General features: G+C 36.4%; 2 protein-coding genes across 2 annotated transcripts in view; both read left to right on the top strand.

Moving 5' to 3' along the window:
• The window catches only part of LOC138008426 (uncharacterized), a 31,914-nt gene extending 24,961 nt beyond the window's left edge, over nucleotides 1-6,953 (top strand). Inside the window, exons 6-8 of the mRNA XM_068855774.1 lie at nucleotides 1,715-1,780; nucleotides 3,789-3,842; nucleotides 6,669-6,953. Coding sequence (XP_068711875.1) covers nucleotides 1,715-1,780; nucleotides 3,789-3,842; nucleotides 6,669-6,758 — 210 coding nt within the window. The 3' untranslated portion in view covers nucleotides 6,759-6,953. The remainder of the gene's footprint in view (nucleotides 1-1,714; nucleotides 1,781-3,788; nucleotides 3,843-6,668) is intronic.
• A 1,551-nt stretch (nucleotides 6,954-8,504) lies between these two features.
• The window catches only part of LOC138008407 (restin homolog), a 21,063-nt gene continuing 18,740 nt past the window's right edge, over nucleotides 8,505-10,827 (top strand). Inside the window, exon 1 of the mRNA XM_068855745.1 lies at nucleotides 8,505-8,973. Within this exon, the coding sequence (XP_068711846.1) occupies nucleotides 8,645-8,973 (329 nt within the window). The 5' untranslated portion in view covers nucleotides 8,505-8,644. The remainder of the gene's footprint in view (nucleotides 8,974-10,827) is intronic.

The following is a 10,827-nucleotide window of genomic DNA, read 5'->3' as shown; positions in this document are numbered from 1 at the left end:
TTAATAAAATCTGATAGCAATTGCTGAGGGTTAAGTACTCTAATGCTGAATGGGTAATTTAAATAAGGCATTTTACTGCCCCATCGTAAAATACAGTTAATGGAACGGACCATTCTACAAGGGGCTATTCTGAGTCGCGTTAGTGATCTTCGTGTTCTTGGTAGTCCGGTCGTTTCAAGTTCATAAAATCAATGGTCTTGTTGTAAGTAAAATGAGGACATCTTATTGTACGTTTGCTCCTAGATCTCAGTTTTAGAACGTTCACCTGCATTGGCCAAATCTGTTAAGGCCTCATTCATAACTGTTAAAGAGCACATGTAATACCTACCTGCTCCATAGTAGAAGCTGTACCACTGGCTACTTTAATAGACATAGTCTACATGTAGCATAAAAGCCCTCAGTTAGCCGTCCAAGGTTCCCTTGGCCGTTTTGTCTTCATATAAACCAACTAGCTGTTGGCATTTGTAAAGTTTTTTCACCCTCGCCTCCCCCCTTTTGAGATGGGTTGGGTTTTATTGCCATTCCTTTCATTAAAAATTGGGTCACCCTGCGAGGTGCGGTTTAAGTATCTGCCGCCAAGCGATCTCTCCCCCAACGTCTTGTTGCGCTCGTTTGCCTTTGATACCATTGTCTCGCTAACCAATACTCCTGCTCCCAATCCAGACCACATAGCTGTTTAAAACCATCCAGCCTCGCTAGTGCACACATGAACGTACTTGGAGCTTAGTAAGAGAAGAATGAGGTTGTTAGATATCACGCAATACTGCGAAGTCCACATAGGCTAACCATCGCAAGGCAGTGCTTCCCCTTAAAAAAACTGCCCAATACATCAGTTGCTCTCGTTACTATTGCAGGGCCTTGACTTTATGCATTAAAAGTCACTAAAAACTATGTTGCCAGCAAAGGAACAGTGACATTAATTCACTGTACTAGGTATCCTCGACCAATGCCGATATAAAAAGGTGGCGAATACAGCCAGTACAAAAAATGGCTATGTGAATGGCCCCAGCAAACTAGAACAAAGCTAGTGCAACAAAAAACCCACTGAGCCAGTTATAAAAAGGGACACTGGAAAAAACGCACAAACTGCAGAGTGTGCAGACCGTCTGTTAAATGAATATTTCGGTTAGCCTGAATTAAAGGCCTAAATAACATTCGTTAGCCTAATTAGGCCTAAATACATTCAGGTTAGCCGTTTACGGTTAGCTCTCAATAATAGTGAGTAACGCCATATTTACCCTGGTTTTGCACAGTCTGCACAGTCTGCAGTCTGCGTTTTGGGTGACCGCAGTTTAAAGGGTAACCATTTTACCATACAATGTCTCTCAATGCTGACTTTTGCCTCAATTCCATTTAGCCACATGAATGGTTACTTGTGCAAAATTAATAAACTCAAGGTTAAGCCACTTTATTTATGTATTTTGAGTATTTTTTACTTTGCTTCAGTATGGTACATGTACTTGTCAAAGGCATGGAATGTGGGGAACCAGGGATAGTGGCAGGTTTTATCTTCCAACTGTTGAATTTAACGTACATTGTATTTTTAGCTTTCACATTTCTATGTACACTTTCTATTATAATATGCATCAGTTTTGTAAGAATTTTTAGATAGAGGGCCACGAAGTTTATTAGTTACCACAACTATTCCGTGCCACCCTTTTAAATAAAGTGTATTATTATTATCATATCTCAACATTGATATTCAATTTTGCAGCTAGCAAACCAGTATAATGGAGCATACATTGATGCAAGTGCAAGGACAAATGAAAATGTACATGAGGTAGTTTTTAGTTTAATAGAGCTTTAGAAAATAAGTGCCAAAAGTCCCCTTTGGCATTCAAACACTCTGATAAATATTATTGGGTGGCAAATGGGCTGAAAGGCATACCATTATGTACATGCATACATGTACAATGTAGTAGATAAGGCTAAAATTTTCATTGGTGGCTAGTTATGCAATATAATGTCAGGTGTCCTTTGCTGAGGTTGCACAGGGAAAAAGAGTTTGTCGTGTATCAGGACCTCGCTGCATCAGGGTTACTTTCCAATGCGTCATCATGACGGGGCTTGAAAATACCAGATTTGGTTGTTGAATCGCAGCTCCACTGTAAATAACAATGGACTAGACTATTAAAGTGCCTGAGGACAAAACAAAGATCTATTAATCAATCTTGAAATCAATCCCTTATTTGATAACGCAGGTTGGTTATAAACAAACTAGTACTACAGTAGAATGGCAGCCAAAGGCTGATGTGGACCTGCGATATGAAAATTATATAATCTAAACATCATAAGTTCTAAATTAAGTATTTATAGAAAACTATTAATAATTTATTATGTGGACCCTTAAAATAGATAAAATTATCCCTCTTATTAGAAATCATAGTGTGCTTCTTTATTCTTAACTTCTTATTAATTATGTCCTACAAATAGATAAATTTATCCTCCTTATTGGAAATCACCATTGCTTCTTTGCTAGAAGAAAGTTGAGCATGTCCTTTTGATTATTTTCTTAAAATCAATTTAAAAGCATCTTTACCAATAATGCTGTTAAATTTACTTTCCTATTTATAAAATTTCAAATAATTATTACTGGACCCCTATATTGAAAGAAGTTCTTCCAAGTTCAGTCTTAACCTTATTGATATTAAATTGATTTGTAACTCTTGTTGATCTAGATGAGTTTAGATAATAGTTTCTGAATTTGAATAGGGGCAGTACCTATAAAAGCTTGGAACATTTTAAGTAAAATGTGCTTCTTATACAATGTAATCAAGAGGAACCCATTCAAAAATTGACAAAGACATAAGTCATCTCTAATGAACTAGGTTTTAATTAATAAGGCGTGCACTGCCATGTGTGATCTATTGCACGAATAACACTGGGTATCACTACTTTAAAATAAATTTCTTCTAGGGCTGACTTTGGAAACTAACTAAACATCTTCTTCTTAATAAGGCACCCACTGTTTTTGAAAAAAAGTTTTGACTAATTCTATTTGTCTGTTCCAAGAAAGATTGTTGTCAATTGTTACTGGCCCATACAGTAAGTAGTATTAACTAAATTAACACAGCCAGAGCCAAAGTAAATGCCACTGAGTGGGGCCAACAAACGGCTGTTTCCTTAATATCATGGCTTCAGTTTTTGAAGGATGAATAGTTAATTTATATGAAAATGAAAATCTTGAAAACACTGATAAATATTAAATTATTCATATCCCTATTTTCTTGTTTTCCCCTCCTCTGTGTGGTCTCGGCCTGACTGCATAGCCATTGCAGTCTCACAATCATGTAGATATTTATTTAATTTTAATTAATAGAACATTAATTTTACATCCCATCTAAGGTGGCAATGGGTGAGCATCAGAGGATAGGCTGACTTGGTATGGATAGAATGTTATCATGGTGGGTGACAAGCAATGGCATGCCTTCTGTAGCAGATCCTATCTGATATACAGGGATGTCATCATTCTGGCTAGTCACTGGTTGCTTGTCTTGTTCCCTCTTGCTGAGTGGCCTGCTTGGACTGAAATAAAACTAAGCCACTGATGTAGCCTTAAATTTGTATTCTTTGGGGTTAAAGACAAGGTGCTAAAATGTATCCTCTACTTATGAACTTCAGTGGAAATTAAGGTGTATGAGAGATGATGTTTACATTTTATTGAAACTTGAAGTTAAAAAGGTTATGCTTCCAAAAAAATACCAGGATCAAGCTTTAAAATTTTTAACTAGGTGTATTACAATTTATTGTATATGATGAAGAATTTTTTTCTGTTTTTGCTGTTACAGATATTTCAAACAATGGCAGAAAGAATATGTAGGGAGGGAACAGAGCAGGCAAGAGTATGTAATTTCTGGTCCTTTTTTAGTAGATTAAAGTTCAACATGTGAAAATCGAAATTGATTTGAATATAGGAATGACATGTAATTTATTATAATTTATTTTGATGGAATTTTATCACCCTGGTGATAGCAGTCCTCAGAACAACCCTTTTTTTACTGACGTGTTGACAACTTGCCCAGGGGTGGATCCAGAGTAGTTCAAGTGATTTGCAGAAATCACTCAAATTTTTTTCAAACCTTTAATTATTTCTCAGCTCTTTATTGCAGTTCACGAAATCAATTATCCGTCTTGCTTTATTGTTTATTATGAAATAAAACAAAGGAGAAATTATTCCGTCGATCACACAGCAAACCCAGCCCCTCCCAAGCGAATTGGACGAGTCTCCGTTCCTACGGTTTCGTCTCATGTCGATATTTCCGAGAACAACGCGAAAAAAATTTGAAGGCCGACCGGGCAAAGTTTCTACCTAGAGGGTGGGGACTGGATGTACATGGATCTTTTCATAAATCACTCAAAACCCACTTCGATTGGTCAGAATCACTCACATTGTCTTGCGAACTACTCAAACTTGGTTATGATTGGCTATTCAGGTCGCAAACTATCGTGCAAACTACTGACAATCATATATAAAGAGGAGCCTCCCCCCCACAGTTCCCTTCGTTCTTGTTGAATTCATTAACTTGCTACGGAAAGGAAAGACAAGAATAGTTTTGATTTATAAACCATGCTTCAAGGCGATCCAGTTTGTCGGAAGGAGGACTGTTCTCAGTATGATATTGGGTTGGTTTTCAAGGAAATCAGCTCGTATTCGGACCAGGACAAGCTCAAATTCATAGAGAATGTATAAAAACCAGGTGATCTTGAGCTATTTGATTTCCCAGTGTCAGTGGAATGTTCGAATTCTAAGCGTAATTTTTTGTGGGGCTGGCTGAAAAGATTTCCTGGCTAGCATAATTTAAATTTCTTGATGGTGCATTTTGTTTACCGTGTGCTAAATTCTTTGGAGTCCAGTGTGGGCGAAATTCAAATAAACTCAACAAATTGTACAAACCTCCACTCACACTGTGGATGTCTCCCATGTCACGTTTTACCAAACATGCGAGCGGGAAATGTGAGATGCATAACTTTTCAGTGATTGTGGTGGATAATTTTTTGAGAAATATGACAAGAGAATCAGTCCCAATTGATCAACAGATCAACAACTTAAGAAACGCAGAAAAGAGGCAAACAAAGCCTATAAAAAGCCAGCTATCTCACTGGTACAGGGCACAATGTAACAGGCGTTCAAAAACAAAATAAACCGGAAACTGCGTCAAACATTTAAAACCAGAAGATCACTCGCTTCTACCACCGATAAACATATCGGTCAAGCATAGAATTAAATTGGCGCAAAAGCGTGAGGCCATAAGGTCACATTCAGATTACTGCTGAGAAAATCAACACCAAGACCAAATCGAGACCGGCCAAATATTTTTTTGGAAGAAAAAGTATCACACAGCAGTATAGAGATTCAAATGTAAAGCCTCATAGGGCAAAAACCATTGCTAAATGAATCCTACAGGAACTGCCTAAAAGAGGCATCCATTCAAATGTTTACTCAAGAGAGGAAACCAGAAACCAGACCATGTACAAGGGAGTCGTGTAGGCCTGTCAACCCTTTTTAACACTTTTCATAGTCAAACACAGGATAATTTCTCTCTATTGATTACTTTCATGTTATTCTGGTTTGTCTGGTGGTTTTATCAGACAAACCAGAATAACATGAAAGTAAGCAATAGAGTAGTTTGCAACTACTTTTAAGACAGAATGATGCCTTTCTGGAGGAGGTGCTGCTTATGTGTCTGAATGGTTTGAGGTGCTATCAGAATGCAGGAAAATGGCATTCTGAGAGCAATAAATTTCAAACCCCCCTAGTTTACATGTAGTTGGTGCAAATCACTCATGTCAAATCCTGGATCCACCCCTGTTTTCATTGTCATTGTTGTTGTTGTTATTACAATGTATTATTATTATTGTTATTGCTCTCCTTGAAGTGCCGCTTTTTTTCTCTTATGGTAACCATGCTGAGTTCATTCCTTGAACTTGGGGCGTTCATAAGGTTGTGATGACATGATGTGATGTGATGGATTAATTACTTTATTATTATTATTATTATTATTAATATTATTATTATTATTATTATTATTATTAAGAATAAAAACTAACAACAAAATCCGACGTTTCGGAGTCAGACATGATTCACAATTTCAATATAACAGGTGTTAGGTCAAAACAAAGACTTTTGCATAAATGGAAATTAAACGATAGTTGACACTATTTTTTTACAATTTTTCTATTTTTGACAATTTTTTGCTCGAATACAAAAGGCGAAGGGCAACCAAAAACTTTAGCACGAATGGAATCTGACTGCTTCTTTAGTGATGGTTGACACTCACGCATCAAAAGCAGTCAGATTCGATTTGTGCTAAAGTTTTTGTTGCCCTTAGCCTTTTGTATTCTAGCAAAAAATTGTAATTATCTTAACTATTGTTTAATTTCCATTTATGCAAAAGTCTTTGTTTTGACCTAACGCCGTTATATTTAAATTGCGAATTGTCCATTACACTTTGACCTTGATAATGGGGTCATGTCTGACTCCGAAACGTTGGATATTGTTGTTAGTTTTTATTCTTAATACGATTTCTAAATCGATCTTACTTAAAATTATATTATTATTATTATTATTATTATTATTATTATTATTATTATTATTATTATTATTATTATTATTACCTGTATGATTGACTCAGTTAGTTTCACATTTTCTTCCTGTCATCTTCCAATAGAATCTCCCCATGGGAGGTGATGATGGACAAGAAGGCAACAATTCTGTGGACACATCTGACAGAGGAGGATTTCGTTGCACTGTTTTATGATACAATTTTTCTTAAATAGCTCTAGCTGTTTTCAAAGAAAGGTGTTTTTTGAATGAAAATTGTAAAGTTGCAATAATAATTTATTTCCAGTTCCCAAAATTCAACAATGAGCAAGCAAAGCACCGATGGAGTTCCCATTGCAATTTAACTGGTTAAATAGTTAGTAACCTATTAAAATGAATTGAATACATCAAATTTCATAGTATCTTTAAAGTTTTGTTACAAGCACCATACGATCGAAATACAAGACGTTCATTCTTTTTGGCGGTATAAATTTATTCAACCAGTTTGCTAAATTATCTTCTTGAAAAAGGCATCTGGAATATTCATACCCTTGTGAAGGATTTTGCTTTTTGGTTGCAATGATCATTTGCAATTCAAAATAGAGAACTAATACATGTGATCAATTGCTGGCAGGGAAACAATGATTTGCTTGTTGTTAAACAACTTTGCCCAGCAAATAAAATAGATCAATTAAGAAAGCGTCTTCCAAGCAGTTATTTTACAATTAGTTATTTTAATTAAGGACTATGCCTACTGTTGTTTTTGCACGTGTGTTCTGCGCATCTCAAGATACTTGGCTTTCAACAGGTGGTGCTTACTATTTTATACAGGGATATTTTTGCATGGTTTAAAGCTATATATATGCAGAGACAGTAGAACTTAGCAAGTGCTCTTGGTATCCAAAAAAAAAATTGATAGTAACCTGATGGATGGCATGCATTTCTCAGAGATAATTATAATTGAGCTTCAAATTATTTGGAAAAGAATGCCACACATTGCTTTGTATTTTAGAGCTTTTTACAAATTTTGTTGATTAATAGGCTTTGAAAATTGCCTGGTTACCCCCAATAATTATTATCTTTTTGACTTCAACTGCTTTTCCTGCATATTCAGAAAACAAGCAAAAATACCTTTGAATTAGTAGACACAGCTGTCTAATCTACAGAGCTGGACACTGCCTAATGCCTTCTGTGGCAGCTTTACAAATCTTAAAGTAAAGTCAAACGAGTTTCTCAATCGGTCAGTGTAAAATGCAGACTGCAGACTGCAGACCGGGGGTAAAATACAGACTGAGGTTATAATTTAACTGTTGAAAAAGCCCAAACCCATTAGAAATACTAACAGTTAAGCCTAAAATATTGTTTTAGGCCTAATTAGGCCTAAGGTTTGCATTTCTAAGGGGTTTGGGCTTTTTCAACAGTTACATTATAACCTCAGTCTGCATTTTACCCCTGGTCTGCAGTCTGCAGTCTGCAGTCAGTGCGTTTTACACTTACCGGTTTCGCAATCCATATTTCTTGGTATCTTTCCACCTTACTGCTGTCATTAATTAAAGTAGGAAAGGCTGTTAAACTGCCAAATTATGGAATGATAAGTTTTAATTGTAAGTAACAGCTATCTATTTTACAGATCAAGTGAATAAATATTTTTTGTATTTAACCCTTTGACCCCAAACCCCCTAACACCAGAGTAGTTTACTCTGTCTAATGCCAGACAATTTTACTCGTCAATGGGGAACCCCTGGAGTCAATGGGTTAATAAATAACATCAGAGTATTTCGTTACTGTTAAGCCATATAAACCCCCTGACAGCCAGGTCTTAATCACTTCCTTTATCATCCTCGCATTTATTTACCCGCGGATTTCACGCAGTCTGAAGAGTTGTACAGTTTGCTAGCCCCTTCCCCCAAAGACCCCGTACCTCCGCACCCATAGTACAAAATATTCCCCAGTTATCTCCCATGGAAACATACTCCGGGCACCTGGATTGCATGGCGGATAGCAACGCTTGTTTGCATTATAAATATTAATGACAGTGGGAAGGATCTTGTGAGAAAAAAGAACTTAACTGCAAGATGTGAATTGACAAGACAAGCAAACACAATGGGAGCCGAAGTGGAGTTGCATCGACTTGTGGATTTGGCGTTGCGTTCACCCGATGCTGGGGTGGTGAATTTCAATCATCTACATACGCTTCTGCACGCTATTTTGAATCACATCGGTTTGAACTACAAAACACTCAGTGGAGCTATAAACTTGCCACTTGCTTCCTCTAATGGGAACGAAAAACCCTCACGCTTTCAATCTGAGCGCTCAAAGGCAGAAGAAAAAGATGTCACAGAGCAATATAACTCAAATCCAGGAGACACCTCGGAGCAACCCTTTGGTCACAACATTGCTCTTTCGGACCAAGAAAGGCGCAATTTCGCGAGGTTGTGTAATAGTTTTTTGTTGTTTTTTTCTCCGTGGTTAGGATATGTAAATAACCTTAGGTGGTAGAATGATATCGAATAACACAAAACAGTAATTCCAGTTGATTTTAATTGTCCCTTGAGTAACCCTGCCTTGATCGACGCAAAATGTTTTTCCGAGCGAAACTTTCGCTTCGGTGAACTAAAGCTTGAATTAAGTTCATGTTAATCTTTACCGGGGTATGAAATGTGTCTTTTAAAAGGCCCAATAGCGATGTAAATTAATTGTTAAAATTTTTGTTAGGGTAGGTTTAATTAAAAAGCCACACTTTCGCTAGCCATGATTTCTTTCAATGAACTGCACACGATATCATTTTTGATTTTCTCGTGATCCAGAATCGCCAACAAATTTGCTGCAAAAATACAGATACTATTCAACGGATCCGACAAATTGTTTGAAGTATTTTTTATTGAATGTCAACAGCACTGAAACGAACTAATGTCAGTCTTACATTCATTATAATTTATTGCCAAAGCGGGATTTACTTCAAATCTACCAAAATGTTGTAAGTTAAGGGTTAAACTTCATTATCGTCAATTTCTATCGGAATCCAGATGTACCAAGAATTGAAAAAAAATATCCACGGCTAAATGGAAATTATAATTCGTCTGTTGACTCTTTCAATGATCTGGTCACTGTGGAAACAACAAAATAGTTGAATGAGGCTTTCTATCTACTACAGTTTTTTCGTCCGCAGTTTTTGTTTAGTTTTTTACGCGTGTACTGATTTTTGTCGCGTTGTGCTCTTTCTTGTGTTAGGTTAACATCGGGCTTTTATTGATTGATATCCCCATTATGCAAAGTTAATCGTCTTATCGCCTTGCGGGTGATAACAACGAACATTGTAAATGTCAAGACATTATATATAATTATTATATTGTACATGTGTGAGAGCTCGTGTATGACAATTTAATATGTTTACAGAGGATAATTCAATACAACCGTAAAGCAAACTTAAACTTTTCAAGGTCATAAACCCGTGAAGCTTTGAAATATGTTTCGGGAATGTTGATTGTTTTGGTTGTGTGCTGGCCAGTCACTGTGAAATTAAGTTGGAGCAAACCTCAAAACCACAAACCTGATAAACCTTGCTGTTTGTGGTTTACTTTGCACCGCCCGATTTAACCGCTATTGCTTGCTGTTTTCCGAAAATTAACTGTTTAATTGTACCAAAGAAAATTGGTTGATGATTTTGCAATTCACAATGTATTCAATAATAAAAGGGATTAGCATGTTGTTTTTCCTAATAAATAAAATTTGGATGTCACAAAAATGTAACTTTATAATGATTTATCATAATAATATTTACATCCAATCATTATGATTGTCTAATAAGTATAGGAAATCGTATGAATGTGTCACAGGGAGCGTTCATGTAAACGTGTTGGGAGGGGACTGATGAGAAATTGGAGGATCCCCCCAAAAAAATAAGAGGTAAAAGGGAGGGGGGGGGGGGGGGTTTGAAGAATATAAACAATCTCAAGGGGGTTACCTTAAATAATAAAAACAAAAATTGTCATTTGCCAATGTAAACACAATTTAACAAAATAATTTTATCATAAATATTCAAGAGTGTAAAATGGGGTTGACAGGCCTACATGACTTCCTGGTAAGGTGGTCTGGTCTCCTTTTCCTTTGTCATAATTTTGCTCTATCGAGTTTATGTTTGAATGGACGCCTCTTTTAGGCAATTCCAGTAAGATTTCATTTAGCAATGATTTTCTTCTATGAGTCTTGAGATTTGGACCTTCATACTACTGTTAGAGTGCAAGCAGTCCCTTCATAAATCAGTCGAGCGGCCAGCTTTTCTGAGG

Source organism: Montipora foliosa, chromosome 6 (genome assembly GCF_036669935.1).
Source record: "Montipora foliosa isolate CH-2021 chromosome 6, ASM3666993v2, whole genome shotgun sequence".
Taxonomy (NCBI): domain Eukaryota; kingdom Metazoa; phylum Cnidaria; class Anthozoa; order Scleractinia; family Acroporidae; genus Montipora; species Montipora foliosa.
The sequence above is the reverse complement of the archived record's forward strand: the minus strand, read 5'-3'. Positions and strand labels throughout refer to the sequence as shown.